This window comes from Salvia hispanica, chromosome 2 (assembly GCF_029641045.1).
Source record: "Salvia hispanica isolate PSC_SH4W2 chromosome 2, Shi_PSC_v1, whole genome shotgun sequence".
Lineage (NCBI taxonomy): Eukaryota > Viridiplantae > Streptophyta > Magnoliopsida > Lamiales > Lamiaceae > Salvia > Salvia hispanica.
The window spans coordinates 37539211-37560198 of NC_142693.1; the positions used below are offsets into that span (position 1 = coordinate 37539211).

At 40.3% G+C, this 20988-nt stretch overlaps 3 protein-coding genes across 3 annotated transcripts; 2 read left to right on the forward strand and 1 right to left on the reverse strand.

Annotated features, from left to right (window-relative positions):
* Window positions 1-941: 941 nt before the first annotated feature.
* LOC148932338 (pectin acetylesterase 8-like) lies at window positions 942-20556 on the reverse strand. The gene is made up of 14 exons (XM_089065069.1): window positions 20524-20556; window positions 20326-20423; window positions 19996-20075; window positions 19835-19917; window positions 17923-18055; window positions 17663-17742; window positions 17482-17571; window positions 2315-2463; window positions 2159-2222; window positions 1988-2059; window positions 1818-1895; window positions 1397-1508; window positions 1154-1293; window positions 942-1037 (listed from the first exon to the last, which is right to left on the reverse strand). The coding sequence occupies exons 1-14, from the start codon at window positions 20554-20556 to the stop codon at window positions 942-944; spliced, it is 1308 nt and encodes a 435-aa protein (XP_088921195.1).
* Window positions 7957-8823, forward strand: LOC148932339 (uncharacterized). The gene has a single exon (XM_089063724.1). The coding sequence runs from the start codon at window positions 7957-7959 to the stop codon at window positions 8821-8823; it is 867 nt and encodes a 288-aa protein (XP_088919850.1).
* On the forward strand, window positions 12614-14902 carry LOC148932340 (uncharacterized). The gene is made up of 2 exons (XM_089063728.1): window positions 12614-12710; window positions 13551-14902. Exons 1-2 carry the CDS (start codon window positions 12614-12616, stop codon window positions 14900-14902), a joined length of 1449 nt encoding a protein of 482 aa, XP_088919854.1.
* Window positions 20557-20988: the final 432 nt, after the last annotated feature.

The window sequence follows — 20988 nt, forward strand, 5'->3', positions numbered from 1 at the left end:
AAAATATTTTTTTATTTAAAATTATTTTTTTAATTTAAATTCAATTTTTTTATAAAAAAAAGAAAGAAAATTGCCAACGGCTATGCCGTTGGCCAATACCGTGCCGCCACGTCAGCCTGCTCAGCGGCACGGACATACTCGATGCATCGAGCAGCGCCGTACCAGCGGCAAGAGCGCAGCGGTCGGCACGGACGGCGTCTGTCCGTGCGAGCACCGTTGTGGATGCTCTTATACATAGAGTATATTGTACATGTATGCTCAGTAGTGCGTTAGAGTCGCAACCAATTTTAAGTGACAACGTACCACTAATCTCGTGATTCTACGTGGCACATAGCATGCCAAATTATAAACGCTATACATGCATTGTGGATGGATTTTTATAAGCGGATTGCATTGTAGATGTTTAGTTTTGCATTATATACAATTTTGTTTATAATGCAAATAAAGTGTCTATACATGCAATTCATGTATATCTGTATTGCAAATTAAACAGTCTATAATACAATCTGCCTATGTTTAAATTGCAATCTGCAGAAATCCATCTACAACGCCTACTAATGATTGCACTGTAGCATTTATAATTTTGCATTCTATGTACCATAGGGAAACATGAAGTTGGTGGTGCATTATCACTTTAAAATTGGTTGTCAAATTATCCATCCGTCTCAACTAAGATAACCCTATCAGTTTAGTAGATTATTTGCACCGGTTCATGAATTTCGGGGTTCCTACTTAAAACTAATATAAGAAATTTAATTTGGCCAAAAATTGATCGATAACATTTTTTATAGTGCTCAATCTATAAATAAAAATACAATTCACTCGTCTAATCAGGCAAAAACAATATAAACTTGATGGATAACATTTTTCATTGACTCACAAGTTGAAATTCAAATTGAATAGGTTTAGATAAAAAAAATACTAAAAATAACAATAGGTAATTAGTTATTGCAGTTAATAGGATATGAATTTTCAGTGTCTACAAGTCGAACAATGCTCCTTTCGAAATACCAATCGCCGACGGCTTGTTGAATTGTCTGCATCATACAAAAATTAATTATTTAATTCATGATCCAAATCAAATACTAGAAAAATCACTGGTAAATTATTTGAGATGAAAATGCAAGTAAAATCATAAAAATAAAAAACTTGCCTTATTTTGCAAAGTGGGTTTTCCTTGCCAATTGGATGTATTATAAATAAAATCATGAATATAGCACGAGTTGATGAATAATCCTCTTAATGGATTATCATCTAGTCCCTCCAATGTCTTCAGAAACAGAGTCTGAAAACCTGAAATCAAATTCAAATGATTATAGAGGATAAAATTAATAAATAATTAAACTATTAATAATTATAATTGGAAATTGAAATACTAATAATGAACTTGGATTACCCATTATGAGTTCTTGTTGAATGGCTGTGCAACTCGTAAGATTGCGAAAAATTTTCGTGCAATTACTCCAGCCTATCTCGTTAGGGGGATTTGGTGTTACAAGGGACGATATCTGGAAAATACACAGATGAATCATAATTATAAGTTGCTTATTCGTATAAGTAGTTAATTATGGTTTTCATTAGTTTTGAAAAGAATTACTTCATGTATTTAAGAGAAACATTCTTTTATTTAATCCAAAGAAGCTCAAACTAATGATCTAATTTCTAAAAGCAGTTTCAATTTCTGTAAATATACTGTAGAAGATGAGATAGAATCAACATGTTGCATATTCTCTTTCATCTTTGCATATTCGCTTTCATCTTTCCTTTTAATTCATATTATAAGTTTCTACTATAATTTTGTAAATATAAGAACTTACTTGATAACTGTCAAAATCAGAGTTCAACAGAAATAGCGGCGTCTGGATATCATTGACCACATTTTCCGGGAAAAAACACTGAGATTAGTATTAAAAACTCAATTAGTTAAGAGCCATTTTTCAAATATAAAAATACGAAGAAAGGAAGCTTTATATACTTATAGACTGACGAAATATAAATTCCTCTCCCATTCTGGGACAAGTCTCTCTGTGCATGACTTTGGTAGATATTCGGCTAATTTCTGAAGGAAAAAAAATTGAAACTATAAAATGGAAAATGCCCACATTACATACATATTACCAATAGTTAGAATTTATATTACATAAACAAAAATCCTTACATGAAACTCTACTATCTCGGAAAAAAAGTATATGGCAGAGTCTTGGGCTCCAGGGAGATCTTTCCTACAGGTTCCGACACAAACAACATGTGTAATTAAGTATGCATCTGAAAAATTCAATTCAAGTTTTATATTAAGCCTTCGTTTGAATCTTACGCTTGTACGAAGAAGCCGGAATCTGAAATGCATTTTACACGAGAAGCATTGGGGAGAAAAGAATGGAAGCGGTCACAGTTTAGGATCGTGGCCAACCCACCAGCCGAGTCTCCAATGAGCATAGCCCGGTCATCAATATCACCAACAACCTTATTATGTGTTTATAAAATGAAAATAAATTTGAATAATAATAATAATAATAATAATAATAATAATAATAATAATAATTGTTGAAGTTGAATTGAGATCTAACGAATAAATCTTGAAGAACACAACGATTTACCGAAGTAAAGAGAGAGATCTATTATTGATGAAGGAGAGAGTTTCTGTTACAAATCTACCAGATCTCACCTAATTTGCTATATACAAAGCTCAAGACGAGTGAATGATGATTCAACTCGTTTGTTACAACCAAAGAGAAAAACTGCCTCTAACGGCTAGTTTTCTAACTAACAAACAAACTCTAAAGTATCCCCTGCATGCACCCTCATCACTAGCTTCCATGCACCCTCATTGCTTATGCTCACCCACATGCCTAACAATCTCCACCTTGGGTGACATAGCAAAAGTTAGAAATCCATTGCATGTAAGCCCACAAGTCTGCAGCAGTATTGGAACTTTTCTTTGCTCAATGGTTTAGTGAGCATATCGGCTGGATTGTGAGCTGTGTCAATCTTGACAACCTTAACCCGGCCGCTTTCAACTTCATCTCTTACAAAGTGTAGCCTGACATCTATATGTTTGCTGCGTTCATGGAACATCTGATCTCTGGCTAAACATAAAGCTCCATTGTTGTCACAATGAACTGTCACTCCACCTTGCTCGATTCCAAACTCAGAAATCAACCCCATGAGCCACTTGCTTTCTTTCACTGCTGATGTAAGAGCAATGTACTCGGCCTCTGTTGTTGATAGAGCCACCACATCTTGCAGATTTGACTTCCAACATATAGCTGAATCGAACAAAGTGAACACATAACCTGTTTGGGACCTTCTTGTATCAAGATTAGCCGCATAATCTGAGTCACAGAATCCAACCAATGGTTCCTTTCCACCTCCACCTTCCCCAGTGAACAAAATTCTCAGTTTATCAGCCCCTCTTAGATACCTCAAAGTCCACTTCAAGGCATTCCAGTGCTGCCTCCCAAAATCTGACATATATCTACTTGTAGTACTTATAGCCTGGGCTATGTCTGGTCTGGTGCAAATCATAAGGTACATTATACTCCCAACTATATTGGAATAAGGGATTAGCTCCAACTCCTTTCTCTCCAACTCACCTTCTGCCTTCTGTTGCTTTGAAAGCTTGAAGTGCACTGCCAATGGTGTTGCTGTGCTCTTCATGTTCTCAATTTTGAACTTCTTCAAAATTTTCTGAATGTAATCAGTCTGAAATAGCCATAGTCTCTTACTGCCTCTATCCCTGACTGTCCATGCCAAGTATTCTCTTTGCAACTCCCAAATCTTTCATCTGGAAGGCTGCCATCAACTGAGCTTTTATCTTACTGATTTCCTTGGCATCTGACCCTGATATGAGCATGTCATCTACGTATAGCAGTAGATACACAGGAGCCTTTCTTTCTTGCTTCTTTATGAATACACATCTGTCATAAAGAGACCTACAAAACCCCAATCTAGCCAGACTTTCTCCAAACTTCAAGTACCATTGTCTACTACTCTGTTTCAGGCCATATATGTTTTTCTTTAGCAAACATACTTTCTGTTCTGAACCAGGGACTTCAAAGCCTTGAGGCTATGCCATGTATATTGTCTCTTCCAAATCCCCATTCAAAAAAGTTGTCTTCGCATCCAGCTGCTCCAACTCCCAATTCTTCTTAGCAGCCACTTCCAATAGCACTCTTATGGAGTTGTGCTTCACAACTGGTGAGAAAACCTCATTAAAATCTATCCCTTCCACTTGGTTAAAACCTTTTGCCACCAGCCTTGCCTTGAATCTTATGGTTTGAGCCTGAGTTGACTCTATTTTCTTCCTGAAAACCCACTTGCATCCAATGACCTTTCTTGACTCATCTCTGCCAACCAGGATCCAAGTTTTGTTGCTGATCAGAGACTGCGGCTCTTCTTTCATAGCTTGAATTCAGTGCTCTCTCTCTGGACTTTTCATAGCTTCTTCATAGGATACAGGCTCTGAGAATTCCAGTTCCTCAGCTATGTGTAAGGCATAGGAGAGCATGTGATAGTCAGAAAACCTTGCTGGAGGCTGCACATTTTGCCTCCTTGGTCTGTCTCTGGCCAAACGATAGCTTTGTGGTGTTGATGGCCCCTGCTCAGTATCAATCTCTGGCTGCTGAACCTCCTCAGTACCCACAGAACCACCATAGTCTCCACCTCAAACTGAGCTTCCATTGTCATATCCCCTGAGCTGTTGCAGCTGCAGCTGCCTTGTCAAGGAGTGGCATCTCATCTTCCATAAAAACCACATCCCTACTCAGAACAATCTTACCATTGTTAGGCTCAATGCACCAGAGCCTATAACCTTTAACTCCTCTGGGATAGCCAAGCATGACACACTTCTCAGATCTAGCATTGAGTTTTCCTTGTTTCTTGTGAGCATATGCCTTACAGCCAAAAGGCCTTAAGCCCATGTAATCTGACTCCCCTCCATACCATCTCTCATCTGGAACATCGCCATCTATCCCTGAGGATGGGCATTTGTTTATCAAATAGGCTGCAGTAGCAACAGCCTCACCCTAGAAGTGCTTTTCTAGACCAGAGGATGGTAGCATACACCTCACCCTTTCCATCAGAGTTCTATTCATACGCTCTGCAACTCCATTTTGCTGTGGATTGGCAGGGACAGTTTTGTGCCTTTTAATTCCCCTTTCAGCACAAAAACTATCAAATTCCCTTGAGAGATACTCAAGGTCATTGTCAGTTCTAAGAATCTTTGGTGACTTCCCCTTCTCAGTTTGCATTTCATTACACCAAGTCTTGAAAGTACCAAAAGCATCGGACTTCTCCTTTAGCACATACGCCCACACTTTCCTAGAGTAGTCATCTATAATAGACATATAGTACTTTCCACCACCCATACTCTTCACTAGAGCAGGGCCCCAAAGGTCTGAATGAATATAATCAAGAGGAGCATTTGAGGTGTGCTTACCAGTAGGAAATGAGAGTTTCTTGGCCTTCCCTAGAAAACAATCCTCACAAAGTTGGAGCCTGTCATCTGGATTTGCATCAATGGCTCATTTCTTGATGAGAGCTTTCAGAGATCCCTCAGCTGCATGGCCCAATCTCAAGTGCCAACTTCTGAGATCAAAGCTAATTGCCACATTAGCCTCTCTAGTTATCACAGTTGCTTGAAGATAGTAGAGGCTGCCCATTCTATGAGCAAGCATCTTCACCTTTGAGTCTTGACAAACTCTCATTTCCCCATTCTCTAATGTGAACAAATAACCTTTCCTCTCAAGGGTTCCAAGGGAGATCAGATTCCTTTTGACATCTGGAATAAGTCTGACCTCAGAAAGAATCCTCACAGAGCCATCATACATTCTCATCTTGATGCTACCAATTCCTTTGATGTTGCAAGAAACATTGTTGCCAAGTAAAACAAATCCCTCACATTTTCTAAGATCTTGAAACCAATCTTCATTAGGGCACATATGAAAAGGGCATCCGGAGTCCATGATCCAAGATATCCCCTGCCTTCTATCCATGACATTCATTACCTCAGAGGGCTCATCACCATCACTACTGATGACATTGCTGCTGGGTTGGCTCTCCGCAACTTGCTTACACTTCCAAGCGAAGCAATCCTTCTTTAAATATCCTGGTTTCTTACACCAGTGACAAGATCGAGTCTCCTTGGCTGCATTTGGATCAGGCTTCGGCTCATCAAACTTCTTTTCGAATCTCTTCTTATTGAACTTCTTTATGTTGAGAGACTCAGCCTGAGGATCTGGTCGCCTTGTCGCTCCCTTCTGTAACTCCTTAGCCATTAAAGCGGCTTGAACTTCAGCCAAAGAGATCGGTTTATCTCGCCCATAGAGGATCGCATCCCTCATTTGATCATAAGAACTTGGCAACGCGTTGAGGACTAGTATGGCTATGTCCTCGTCGCTGATCTTGACATCTATCGCTTCAAGATCATCAATAGATTTGCTAAAATTTCCATCTGCTCGATAATTGATAAACTCGTAGTTTAGCAAGTGTTTTGGATGGTTTACAGTGCTTAATTGAGTATATTGTAGCACATTACTTGAGTTTTCATCCATGATCCCTGAGTTAGAGTGCTCTGATAAGTTTGTCGAGTTTTTGTAGTCAAAACAGGTGGAAACGGACGAAAATGACAGCCAAAAGATCAAGTCGGGCATTTTCACACAACTAGCCGGGCGTTTTGCCACCCAAGCCGGGCGAATTCTCTGTCCCCGGGCGTTTTTCCCTCTGAAAACGCCCGGGCCGGGCGTTTTGCCTCTCAGACCGGGCGAATCCACTGTCCCCGGGCGTTTTTCCCTCTGAAAACGCCTGGGCCGGGCGTTTTGCGCAACTTCGCGCTTAAGAAGAATGCCCGGTCGGGCGTTTTATTACTTAGAAATCGCCTGGCCGGGCGATTTGCTCGTCTGCAGCTGAATTTCTATTTTTCGCCCCGGGTATAAATAGGACCTAGGGTTCGACTCCAGCACAGATTCCACACGCCCCAGAAGCAGTTTCCACATTTTGAGAGTTGATTGAAGCGTCAAAGAGTCCGATTCATCAACGAGTTTGAAGACGAAGACGATTTGCCCATTCAATTCACCCTTGGGAGTATCTTTATTAGTTTACTATGTTCAACTCTCTTTCTATGGATTTCTCTTGTGAATTTGTTTTGGTGAAGACTACAATGAATACTTTGGATTAATTTAAGGACTTTTGATTACCTTTGCTCTTGTGATTTCTTTGTTTCATCCTTGTGCCTTTTTAATTCAATTGCTTAGCTACCAGTTGGGTTTGTTGTCCTAGTTTGAGTAATCGAGAGATACCTAATTAGGATTGTTAAAAGAATGAACAACACCTAGATAATTTGCATTCGAGAGAAGGAATTCTAGAGTGAGGGCTTGAGCCTTTTGTTTTAAGGAGTTATTTGTGACGTATTAGAAGGAGACTTCAATATTAATAATTAATCAACTGGTTAAGTGCACTCGAGAGAGGGCTTAGCCTAGACGAGCGACTTTCCTAGTAATCCTAGAGACTTCAATTGGGTAATCGAAGTTGTTGAGTTGTTCACATCGTGTTCGTTGTAGTTGGATCCAAGACTCTATCTCGTTCTATTATTTGAAACTCGTTTTTTGTTGCATACTTGTGTCTTGTTTATGTTCATTTGTTTTTCAAAAATCAAACCCAACTCTTCCGGATTTTCTAGATAGTAGTCAAAATTGGTTCGTGGTACTTGAGCTGCACAATTTGTCTTTGTGGATACGATACTCATACTTGTTTATTGCTACACTAGCCCCGTACACTTGCGGGTATTTCTCGTGTTTAAAATAAATCGAGTCAAGTTTTTGGCGCCGTTGCCGGGGACAATTTGTTTTTTTAGCTTAATATCGTGGTAAAGATAGAGATTACTACTCTAGATTTTATTGCTTTAAGTTTTATTTTTATTTTCTTTGAGCTCTCAGATTTGTGTTGTCTTTTTCAGGTTGTATGCACACACGCTCTAAGGGATTACCTTTAGAGCCTATTGATCTTGAGATCGAAGCATCCAACAGAAGGAGAAACGCTTTGAAGAGGCTAAACCAGCAGATCCGAGTTTCTTCTCCGGTCCAGAGACGGTCACCTTCACCAGTTCAAGAACCACTGTCACCTTCTCTATCACCAGTTCACTCTCCTGTCCAGTTTGAACCACATCCTCCTTTTCTGATGGACGGAGGAAACGGGGGGAACAACAGGAATAACAATCCACCACCTCCTCTAACGAATGCTCAACTTCAAGAGCAACTCGCAGCATTGCAGAGGCGGTTAGATCAAGGGCAGAATGGGATACCAGTGCAGAATATGTTTGCCTATAATGGGGTGTCCTATCCAGCAATCGTCAGCAACAACGTGGAAGCTAACAACTTTGAGCTCAGGAGGGGGCTCCTTCAGATGGTAGAGAACAATGTTTTTAGAGGCCGATCCACGGAGGATCCTAACAAACACATCACCAAGTTCATCCAGATTTGCAACACGACGAAAATTAATGGAGTACCGGATGAGCAGATCAGATTGAGGGCATTTCCTTTCTCTCTAGAGGATGATGCCCGGGATTGGCTGGACAGTTTGGAGCCCAACTCCATCCGTACATGGGATGCATTGGTGGCCAAATTCTTAGCAAAATACTACCCTCCGAGTGAAGCTTTGAATAGGCAATCAGCGATTCTAGCATTTGAGATGACCCCTCAAGAGAGCATTAACCTCATGCCTTATGCTTTACTATTGAGTGTACCATTGGAGACTACTTTGTGGAGAATGCCTTATGCGACCTTGGGGCGAGCATTAACCTCATGCCTTTGTCTTTCTATAACAAGATGAAGATTGGCCAGATGAAGCCCACATCCATCACATTGCAGATGGCTGACAGATCGGTGTCCCGTCCAGTGGGTATAGTGGAGGACATATTGGTGAGAGTGAATGAGTTCGTCTTCCCAGCTGACTTCGTGATATTAGACATGGAGGAAGACAAGAAGGTGCCCCTCATTTTAGGAAGACCTTTCCTAGCCACAGGGAAGGCCCTGATCGATGTTGACAATGGAGAGCTTACTTTTCGCTTCAATGGCGAGAGTGTGACTTTCTCCATTTATGAAGCCTTGAAGAGGCACGATGTGGAACCAGGAGGAAGCCTGCAGCATTGCAATGTAGTGACTATAGTGGATGATTGTGTCAGAAAGATGGCCTACACCAACGCACCAGAAGATCAACTAGAGGGGTGTATCGTTAACTCTATTCATTCTTCTCATCTTATTGATATGATGGAGGCTAATCATGAGCTTATTGAATTTGTAGGTGCTCTGGATTCAGGGAATGAGATTCCGAGATCATACCGTCAACAATTCCTACCTCTTAGGAATGAAGAAGAAGACGGCAAGGATGAGGAAAAGAGTAAAAAAGTGGAGCTGAAGCCTCTTCCATCACATTTGCAGTATGCATTCCTAGGAGAAGATGACACCCTACCGGTAATTGTATCATCATCTCTTTCTGCTTCTGAATTAGATAAATTGTTGAGAGTTCTTAGGAAATTTAAGGGAGCAATAGGGTGGTCAATCTCAGACTTGAAGGGAATAAGCCCATCACTGTGTATGCATAGGATCCATTTAGAAAATGACCATAAGCCTAAGGCCCAAAACCAAAGGCAACTTAATCCTATTATGCAAAATGTGGTAAGGAAGGAGGTGATAAAATTGTTAGATGCCGGCATCATATATGCCATCTCTGATAGTGAATGGGTGAGCCCCACCCAAGTGGTAGAAAAGAAAGGGGGTACTACTGTAGTGAAGGGGGAGAATGACGAGTTGATAGCCACTAGGACGGTCACTGGGTGGAGAGTATGTATTGACTACCGTGCCTTAAATACCGCAACTAGGAAGGACCATTTCCCACTCCCTTTTATTGACCAAATGTTAGATAGGTTGGCTGGACATGAGTTCTACTGTTTCTTATATGGGTACTCGGGGTATAACCAAATCCACATAGCACCCGAAGACCAACATAAGTCAGCCTTTATCTGTCCTTATGGAGTCTATGCCTATAGGAGAATGTCGTTCGGTTTGTGTAATGCTCCCGCCACTTTTCAAAGATGCATGATGTCCATATTTCATGACTTGATCGAAAATATTATGGAAGTGTTTATGGATGACTTTTCTGTATTTGGTGATTCTTTTGATAACTGCCTTGACAATTTATCTCAAGTGTTGCAGCGATGTGAGGAGACTAACCTCGTGCTCAGTTGGGAGAAGTGTCATTTTATGGTCAGGGATGGCATTGTGCTTGGGCACAAAATTTCTGCAGGTGGCTTGGAGGTCGATAGAGCAAAAATCATCGCAATTGAGCAGCTGCCTCCACCCACAAATGAGAAGGCAGTAAGAAGCTTCATGGGGCATGCCGGCTTCTATAGGAGATTTATCAGGGAATTCTCGAGAATTGCTAAACCTCTTTGCAATTTGTTAGCTAAGGATGTGAAATTTAACTTTTCCCCTGATTGTTTGCAGGCTTTTGAGAAGCTGAAGGAGGCATTGGTGAGCGCTCCTATCCTTATCTCTCCAGATTGGTCGCAGCCCTTCGAAACCATGTGTGATGCGAGTGACATAGCAGTGGGCTCAGCACTGGGACAGAAGAGAGACAAGATTTTCCGGGTGATTTACTATGCGAGCCGGACCTTGGATCCAGCTCAAGCCAATTATACCACCACCGAGAAGGAGATGCTAGCAGTGGTCTACTCATTTGATAAGTTCCGCCCCTATCTCATCGGGGCCAAAACCATCGTTTTCACCGATCATGCCGCAATCCAGCACCTCTTTGCAAAGCAGGACGCGAAGCCAAGGCTTATTAGGTGGATCTTGCTCCTACAGGAGTTTGACTTGGAGATCCGAGACCGAAGAGGGTGTGAAAATGTGGTGGCAGACCACTTATCAAGGATGGAGCATATGAATGAAGAGGAGAAGTTGAAGTTAGCCATCAACGAAGAGTTTCCAGACGAGCACCTATTCTTTGTGGCTAAGGGGAAAGTGGCATGGTATGCCAACATTGTGAACTACCTCGTTGCTAAGGTGGTTCCCGAAGGACTTGAAGATTAAGATTACCAAAAGAAGAAATTTTTCCATGACGCAAAGTTCTACTTTTGGGAGGACCCGTGCTTGTTTAGGAGGTGTGCCGATATGGTGATTAGAAGATGTGTCCCACAAGAGGAGTGGGAGTCCGTCATTATGCATTGCCACGCCGCACCTAGCGGTGGGCATTTTGGAGCCAACCGGACTGCCATGAAGGTGCTACAAAGTGGCCTATTTTGGCCAAGCATCACCAAAGATTGTCAAGAGTTCGTGAAGAAGTGTGATGAATGCCAAAGAATGGGGGGCATTTCTAAGAAGAAGGAGATGCCGATGACGACGATCGTGGAAGTTGAGCTCTTTGATGTGTGGGGCATCGACTTCATGGGGCCCTTCCCTCCATCTAATGGGTTCCAATACATCCTCTTGGCCGTGGACTATGTATCAAGGTGGGTGGAGGCCATTCCTACCTCAACCAATGATTCGAAGGTGGTGACGAAGTTTGTTCAAAAGAACATTTTTACACGATTTGGCGCACCACGAGCTATTATTAGTGATGGAGGTTCCCACTTTCGCAATAGGTGGCTAGAGGCGGTGTTAGCAAGATATGGAGTAAAGCATCGGGTGACAACTCCGTATCACCCTCAAGCTAATGGCCAAACTGAGCTGGCCAACAGAGAGATCAAACAAGTCCTTCAAAAGAGTGTCAAGGCGAACCGGAAGGATTGGGCACTCAAGCTTGATGATGCTTTATGGGCGTATAGGACGGCCTATAAGACTCCCATTGGAATGTCACCCTACCAATTGGTGTTTGGAAAGTCGTGCCACCTCCCGGTTGAAATGGAGCACTCATCGTATTGGGCGGTGAGGCAATTGAACATGGACTTCACTAAAGCCGGCAAGGAGAGGATGCTTCACCTCAATCTACTTGATGAGTTTAGGAATGAAGCATATGCTAATTCCTCCATCTACAAGGCAAGGATGAAAGCTCACCACGACAAGATGATCGAGAGACGTGAGTTCTACCCGGGAGACGCCGTTCTACTCTTCAACCATAAGTTGAGGCTCTTCCCGGGCAAGCTGAAATCTAAGTGGTCCGGCCCCTTCACTATAAAGGAAGTCATGAGCAATGGAACGATGGAGCTCTTTGGACCCGATGGCACCACCTTCAAGGCCAATGGTCAAAACTTGAAGAAGTTCTATACTAGGGAGCAGCAAGACGAAGTCTTTGTTGTTGGCTTGATTGAGTAGGTGGAGATTGAAGAGCGTCGAGCATACGACGGTAAAAAGTTGCGCTATAGGGGAGGCAACCCCTAGTAGGTACAGTTTTTGCTTTTGTGTGTGTTTTAGCTTTTCTTCTTGGTGTGTTTGAGTGTTTACATGGGTAGTGCTTATTTTCTTTCCCTCGGTTTGTTAAGCTGAGTTTTTGGTGTTTTTAACGTTTTGTGTTCTGAGTTCTGTTTCAAAAAAACAAAAAAAACAAAAAAAACAAAAAAAATCACAGAAAGAAAACGCCCGGGTAGAAGTTCAAAAACGCCCGGGCGGGCGTTTCGAGCACAAAAATGCCCGGCTCCAGAGAAAACGCCCGGGTTTTGTACAAAACGCCGGGGCAATTCGCCCGGTCGGGCGTTTCTCCCGCCTACATAAGGAGCGACGCAGGTAAGTGTTAAAACCCTAATTTCCCTCTTTCTCTCTCGAATTTCCGGCCAAAAACTCCCTCCTCCCTCCAATTTCTCCCACAATCATCACTCTAGCACACATCCCATCCATTGTACCCTCCTAATTCAAGATTTAAACCAAGCAATTGGTGGGTTTTCCTCAAGAACAAGGAACAAAAGTGGAATTTTCGTTTTTTTTACTTCCTAAGCTACAAAGGTACGAATTTCCTTCTTTTCCTCTTGATTTCACTTGATATTGTGATGGGTATTGTTGGTTGTTGCTTGGGCTAGCTTAATTTTCGAATTTGTGAGGAATTTAGTGCTAAATTGCTAGTTCAAAGAGGATTTGGTGTGAATGGCTGCTTGAGCTTGAATTTGATTGATTTATCTTATGGGCTTGTGCTATTATGTCTTGAATTCTAGCACGCTTTCTGTTGTGACAATTTTTGGGTGGTGATTTGCTAGTGTGAATGTCATCTTGGGGTGAATGGTTTGGTCTTGAGCATGAATTTGGGTATTCCACATGGATTGAAGTGATAAAGGGATTGAGTCTATCTCCCAATTATGATTATTTATGGAATTGTTGAGTATGATGTGGTGTGTATGCTTCTCTTGATTTTGGTTTTATGATGTTAGGACTTGAGTCTATCGTCCTATATGGTCGGTTGTTTACATGAATTGCATGACTTGCTTTGAGAAACATATAGGAATCGAGTCTATCTTCCTAAATGTTAGTGATATATGTGCAACACTTTAGCTTGAATGAAGTTTGGGGGAGTTGGGTATCTTGTGGATATATATGTGGTTTTTGTAGAACAGATCTAATACTTCCAATTTTTAGATACCACTTGCATCCTCATGGCTTCCGGTCCCAGTCCCACCGGTGTCAACCTCACCTCCGACCAGAAGAAGACGTGGAAAGCTCTCGCCAGGCTGCCTTACCAAGTAGCTAGGCTCCCATGCCTCTTTACACTCCGCCAGCTCGGTATCGACCAATCCTTCTTGGAGTTGTGTGAGGTCGGACAGCTTTCGGGCTTGCTTCTCGCACAGGGCCGTCCATCATACCATCGACTCACCCTGGAGTTCCTTTCGACGCTGATAGTGAACAAGACTCGCCACGCAATCGAGTCCATCACGTTTCAGCTGCGGAATACGGTGCATGATATGCCATTAGCGCAGTTTAATGAGATATTTGGAATCACGGGGGTAGTATCCAAGATGCCCTATGAGTTCAGCCATAATACAGACAAGTTCTGGCAGGAGATCACGGGCGAAAGGAAATTTTCTGCTAACAGGGCAAAGAGCTCTTCCATCCGGAATCCTGTCTTACGCATCCTCCAGAAGGCATGCGTCTGCTTTCCCTTTGCACGAGTGGAGCATGGGAGCGTTACTAGAGACGAGCTGTTTCTGTTGTGGCAGATATTGTATAGACAACCAGCTCTGAACCTGGGCCACTTCATGATTAAACATCTAGAACGGGCCGCGAAGAAGAAGAATGGGACGCTATGTGTTGGTGCGGTGGTAGCCGCCATTGCCCTCCATCTGGAGGTGCCACTGAATGACATGATAGCCGATGTGGGTGAGTCGCCGAGCCCGGTGTTGGACGTCACGTTCTTGAAAAGAACGACTGTGATTGCCTCGGACAAACATGGTCAAATTTATTTAAAGCAGAAGGGCGGAGACCACTTCCCTCTCCCCAACTCCAACACCACTCATGTCCACGGGCCGGAGCAAAGGGAGAACTGGTTGATGAACAGTCCGGCTCACCGCCACATCACATCTAGGAACCCAACCGGATATGTAGCGAGCCCGGAGACAAGCGAAGATGAAGATGCAGCCACAGATGAGGAAGAAGAGGAAGAGGAGCATGAAGAGAGACCGGCCCAACAAAGGAGAGATGGGGCCGAGACAAGCACTTCACGACGGAGGAACCGTGGGCTCAGGACTGAAGATGATATTGACGCCATCAACAATAGGCTGGACAGCGTGGAGTTGAACATGCAGCAGCTGCGGGAGCACAACGACGCTCAATGGATTCAGTGGCACCAACAGAGCAATGATCAGTGGGCGAACATCAATGCCCAATTTGGGAATTTCTATGCACGGCGGGATGAAAGATGGGCCACTTTTATGCAGCAGCAGCAAGATTTCATGGCCATGTGGCGACCACCTCATCACCCACCGAATCAGTAAAGGTCCGACCCAATTCCACATTCTTTCCAACTTATCCTTGCCTTGGCTTGGAATAAGTTTGGGGGGGTGTCTAGTGGAATTGGGTCTTTTTCTCTTTCCCCTCTCCCTAATTTGTGTTCCCCATGATGTAATTTGTAGTGACTTGAGTGATTCTGGCATGTACCCTAATTTGATATGATGATACCTTATGTGGTGATAGTAGGATAGTTTTTTTTGCTTTTATTTGATTTTTTTCTTTTGGTGTCTAGCTTTTGTGGGTTTTGTTGGTCGGGTCTTTCCTTGGGTGAATTTGAAGTGGGAAATGGGTGAGTTGGCAAGATAAACTAAGCATGTTTGTTGGATGAGTTGCCTATGATGATTATGTTAAAAATGTTTGCGAAAACTTGTTGATTTAGCTAAGTGACTTGTGTTCCTATTTGTGATTTGCCTAAAGTGAATTGCTCGTTGCCTTGTTTATTACCAAAAACTACCTTGTGAGGATTGAGACCATCTAAAAAAATTTAGTGTGATTTTTTTTCATCAACTATGTTATATGTTTCTAGAACTTGCTCGCAGTCTGTTTGAATCAGCAAAGTGGTTATAGTGATAGGAGGGGACGTTAGGCCATTCTTTGGAGTCTTATCTTAACCTTGAACCAAATTGCGAATCATAATTCTTTGCTAGCCAATTTTGAGCTTAAGCCTTTTTCTTTGATAGCCAAAAATATGGGTTGAATCTTTATTGGGTCATAGAAAGAGAAATTTTTGGGAAAGGATATTGTTGTAGCAAGAAGGTTTCGAAATAGAAAAAGAGAGAAAAAGAAAAAGAAAGAAAAAAAAATGACATGCAAAGCATAAAAAAAAAAAGGAAGAAAAGGAAAGTCTGATTTCGATTGAATAAGGTGATTGAGTTGAGACTGAATAAGAGTGTTAAAGAAAAAATATGAGGATTGGGGAAGTTGAGATGAGTTTAGGCAAAGCCTAAAATCTACTGAGATTTGTAATATACATAGCCGGAGTAGTTGTAGTTTCATTTTGGGATTATAAGTCACTTTAGCCAAATGTACCTCACCTAACCAAAAAGCCTTACATTACAACCTTAAGAAAAGACCTTTCGGATCCTAGATCTATAGTCACAACATAGCAGATGAGAGTCTAGACTTCGAGCAAGCCTATGGTAAACTATACATTTTTTATTGACTTGAGAGTTACATACTTTACCCATACACTTTGAGCGTGAGAGCTTATTAAAAAAAAAGGTTTTACACTATATACATCCGGTAAGGGTAATTGACAAGGTGGAATACGTGCTAGTAGCTTGAAGCAATGTTCAATATGGTTCTACTTGTTGTGAAGTTAATGATGCATGATGACTTGTTTTCTTTCACTGAGGTAATGATGAAAATCCAACACACTTACAAGAGTTTATTTTTCTTGGTTTTCTTCTTGTTCGAGGACAAACAAGTATTTAAGTTTGGGGGAGTTGATAAACTCGTAGTTTAGCAAGTGTTTTGGATGGTTTACAGTGCTTAATTGAGTATATTGTAGCACATTACTTGAGTTTTCATCCATGATCCCTGAGTTAGAGTGCTCTGATAAGTTTGTCGAGTTTTTGTAGTCAAAACAGGTGGAAACGGACGAAAATGACAGCCAAAAGATCAAGCCAGGCGTTTTCACACAACTAGTCGGGCGTTTTGCCACCCAAGCCGGGCGAATTCTCTGTCCCCGGGCGTTTTTCCCTCTGAAAACGCCCGGGCCGGGCGTTTTGCCTCTCAGACCGGGCGAATCCACTGTCCCCGGGCGTTTTTCCCTCTGAAAACGCCCGGGTCGGGCCTCCTTTTCATATAGAGACGATTGGCCAAGGATTTGGCCAAATAAACTTCGTCAAGTTTATTCAAGATCGCAGCCGCGGTCTTCTCACCCTGCACCTCACGTAGCACCTTATCACCAAGGCACAATATCACGGCGCTGTGAGCTTTCAGCTGCATCTCATCGAGCTTCGCTTGCGCCTTTTCATCAAGCGCGACTCCCTTCCCCTTCTCCCCTGCCTCTGCCGTAGACAAGACTGCAGCCAAGCCCTGCTGCACTAACACGGCTCTCATCTTCATTTTCCACAAGCCGTAGTCGTTCTTTCCCGTGAATTTCTCCGCCTCTAGTCGTGCCGCCATCGTAGCAATGATCGATCAATTACTCGATTCCCACAGACGGCGCCAATTGTTGAAGTTGAATTGAGATCTAACGAAGAAATCTTGAAGAACACAACGATTTACCGAAGTAAAGAGAGAGATCTATTATTGATGAAGGAGAGAGTTTCTGTTACAAATCTACCACACTTTGATCTCACCTAATTTGCTATATACAAAGCTCAAGACGAGTGAATGATGATTCAACTCGTTTGTTACAACCAAAGAGAAAAACTGCCTCTAACGGCTAGTTTTCTAACTAATAAACAAACTCTAAAGTATCCCCTGCATGCACCTTCATCACTAGCTTCCATGCACCCTCATTGCTTATGCTCACCCACATGCCTAACAATAATAATAATAATAATAATAATAATAATAATAATAATAATAGTTATTAAGTTAGAATATATCATACATTTGCAGCGTTTCTCATTCCTTTAGCACTCATAAGCTCTTCCAATACAGAGGTGAAGATTCTCCGGCCTCTAAGATAGAGTTTTGTTTCCTAGACACAGTAAAAAGTGTAGTATACATTAGTGGTAAGTTTTTTACTATTTAATATCATGAAAAAAGTAATGAAATTGTCATGGATATACCGGATCGACGGCTTCGACATCTGCCATAAAAGATGCACCGTCACAATACCGGATCATAATCATATTCCAGTTATAAAAATCTGAAATAAAAATTAACCAGTTACTAATTGAATCCGTACAAATGATATTTGAATGTAATTCATGCTTGATGCTATTACATGCACACATACATGAATTTGTACGACAACTAAAGCTCATTCACACATAGCATTTTCGAACTCAATTAATTTATTTATTTATGTTGTGTAATTAATTAATACCTGGATTTAAGCTTTTGTTATGCCTCATGATGGTAAAGAAGTCTTTAGGAAGAGCATTTTTACTGGATCCTGTGTTCGGATAATACTTGCTCCTTCTGAGGCATTCTTCCTTTGAATTACACCATGCTCCTCCCTAATATGACGAACTCCAAACTCTAATTAACTAAACTAATCAAACATGAAACAACAGTACTAAAATATCATATAGATGTCGCATGTGCATATATATATATATATATAGAGAGAGAGAGTCCCATTATCCACAAATCCACTCTTAAAGACCGAACCACCGAACCCTACCAAATTAGGGCTTTTAGATCTAGTTTTTTATGGATAAGATATAAAAATTTATAAATTATTTTCGCCTTCATCACGAGCCTATTTTAATTCATCCGAAGGTAAATAAGTCATACTAACATGTTACGAAGATTTAACTTCGTTCCAGAATATATTACTTCATTCTAGTAGGTTTTTACTTCAGTCTAGTAGGTTTTTACTTTATTCCAGTAGGTTTTTACTTCATTCCAGTACGTAAATGTGGTTTCGCCGTCACGTGTCGTTCTTTCTCTCTACAATATCTATCACCACCGCCATGACGCAAATATTGGTTTAATAAACACATGGAATAATGTAATAAATTATTGGAATGAAGTATGTGTAGAAGCATTTGAAGTCCTACTGGAATGAAGTAAAAATCTTATCCAATGAAGTAATAACGTTCCTGAATGAAGTAATAATAAACTCACTTAAATAAATTGCATTTTTAAATGTTAATCAAGCAAAAACCCACGTCAATGAATTTGAATGAAACATATGTTGAATCATTTTAAAACCTACTGGAAGCAAGTAAAAAACATGTTGTAGTTTCAAGGTATTAAGTACAGAATGAAGTAATAAACCTATACAATGAAGTAAAATGGGCTAGTAATGAAGCAGAAAAAAATTTCACAGCAGCACATCTCATAAAAAAAACTAGATCTAATGGCCCACATATGGTCTCTAGTTCGGTCTTTGAAATTGGTTCGACATTGATCACAACTCTATATATATATATATATATATATATATATAATATTATATATGCTAGACTGCAATAGTATAAACGCTAGACTGCAATCTATAGATTGCAGTCTAGCGTATTGGATATTGCAGTCGGGAAAAATTGCAGTCTAGTGTATTGGATATTGCAGTCTGTGAAAATTTACCCTTGAGCAATTTTTATGATTGCCACATGGCAGCTTATTATTCGTCCACATGTACAAATGATTGGCTAGGAATGGTGGTATGGTGTTACTTTAAAGAGGTGTTGTCATTTTAACACAATCCCTATATATATAGGGGAGCACTAGGGCGCACCCTTAATTAGAGTGCTAACGTACATCCAACCACGTGCTGCCATGTGGCACGAAAAATGCAATATTGTATATATAAAAATGCAATACACATTTTTGAAGTTGTTCATGCATTTCCGCATATTGCATTTTAGTTATAGGAAAATTGCATTTTTATTGTTAAGTTTTGCATTTTCACAAAAATTGCATTTTATATTGTTAAGTTTTGCATTTTCACATATATAAATGCAAATTAAACAGTCAATATCGAAAATACAAAACTCAACAATAAAAAATGCAATCTGCATATAACAAAAATGCAATCTGTCAAAATTCAATTATAACTTTTACAAATGCATATTGCATTTTTATGTATATAATATTGCATTTTTCGTGCCACGTGACAACACGTGATTGGATGTACGTTAGCACTTTAAAATTAGTTAACATATTAGTATATCCCTATATATATATATATATATATATATATATACATATATATATATATATATTCTATGATTTCTTCTACTAATTAAATGAACAAAACAAACTATATAACATGTGTGGGTGTGAGTGTTGACCGGTAGATAGATAATCCAGTTGTTGATTCCATTTTCAAATCCTGGAGAAAAATAATATGCTCCGGGAGTTCCATCCAAGTAAACTATACAAAAAAATTGTTTATCAGCACATTATAACTATAGAATATTATTAACAAATAGTTGGAAAGTAAAGTTATTACCGGCCCCTTTCGCTACACCATCTTTGATGTACGTAACATTGACTTTTTGGTCAATGTTTTGACCATTGACTTGAGATTCATGTTGAAACTATAAAATAAAATATAATTAGGTTTTAGATTAGAATTTTATTAGTTGTATTTGTGCCTATATATAAGGCATTTATTTGTATTTTGCATTTTAACACTTTAGCAAAATGTAGTCCATAAATGAATTTTCCTTTTTCTCATATCTCTCTCTACCGACGGTTATTCATATTTTCAGTTTCTTCTCCTTCCTCCAATGGAGGTTTCTCCATTATCTCAATCCAATTCTACAATTTTAACAATTCAATGAACACGATCATGTAAAATATTATTTTGAACCATGGGGCAACTGTAATTTGGTTGTGACTACCGGTGATAAGAAGGGGTTTGGGGGACCCATGAAACTTCCAACAATTACAATAATATATATTTTACTATGCATAATGTTTATGTATCCACTTGCTAGCACAAGTGGTAAGCATTGAAGTCTAGTATCATAAAAACCAGGGTTCGATTCTCTTCAAGCTTGGTTGGCATTTATATATTTTAAAATGTATTTTTACGATATTTTTTATATTTCTTACTGACATTACCCAAAAAAAAAAAATTCTTTTATTGGAATAGTTGACAATTTCAAATTTCTTTTAGCTATTTTTTATGATGATTTTTTATTTTTCTACTACTATTATTATGCAAAAAAAGAATTCAGCTTATATATACATCATTATTCAACTTAATTATTTCATTACTCACCTCTCTCGTATCTTAATAATGTCACAACTTTCGGTTACATCGACATAAAAAAATACCCTACGTGTTAACAGGAGATTGGACCCCCAACGAAAAAATCCTGCGTCCGCCACTCGTGACTACCCATCCTTTATGAAAAAAAAAAACAAGAAACGGAAAATTACAAATCCATTTGCAGTCATAATATCTAATAGCATATCAGAATCAGATATTAAAATA

Bases quoted from the DNA above. Each gene is read 5' to 3' on its own strand.
- LOC148932339 (XM_089063724.1), top strand. From the start codon at position 7,957: ATGCACACACGCTCTAAGGGATTACCTTTAGAGCCTATTGATCTTGAG.
- LOC148932340 (XM_089063728.1), top strand. From the start codon at position 12,614: ATGCCCGGCTCCAGAGAAAACGCCCGGGTTTTGTACAAAACGCCGGGG. The intron at 12,711-13,550 runs GTAAGTGTTAAA...TCCAATTTTTAG, and splicing joins CTACATAAGGAGCGACGCAG to ATACCACTTGCATCCTCATG.
- LOC148932338 (XM_089065069.1), bottom strand. From the start codon at position 20,556: ATGCCAACCAAGCTTGAAGAGAATCGAACCCTG. The intron at 20,424-20,523 runs GTTTTTATGATA...AATTGTTGGAAG, and splicing joins TTGAAGAGAATCGAACCCTG to TTTCATGGGTCCCCCAAACC. The intron at 19,918-19,995 runs GTAATAACTTTA...TTTTTTGTATAG, and splicing joins TGGTGTAGCGAAAGGGGCCG to TTTACTTGGATGGAACTCCC.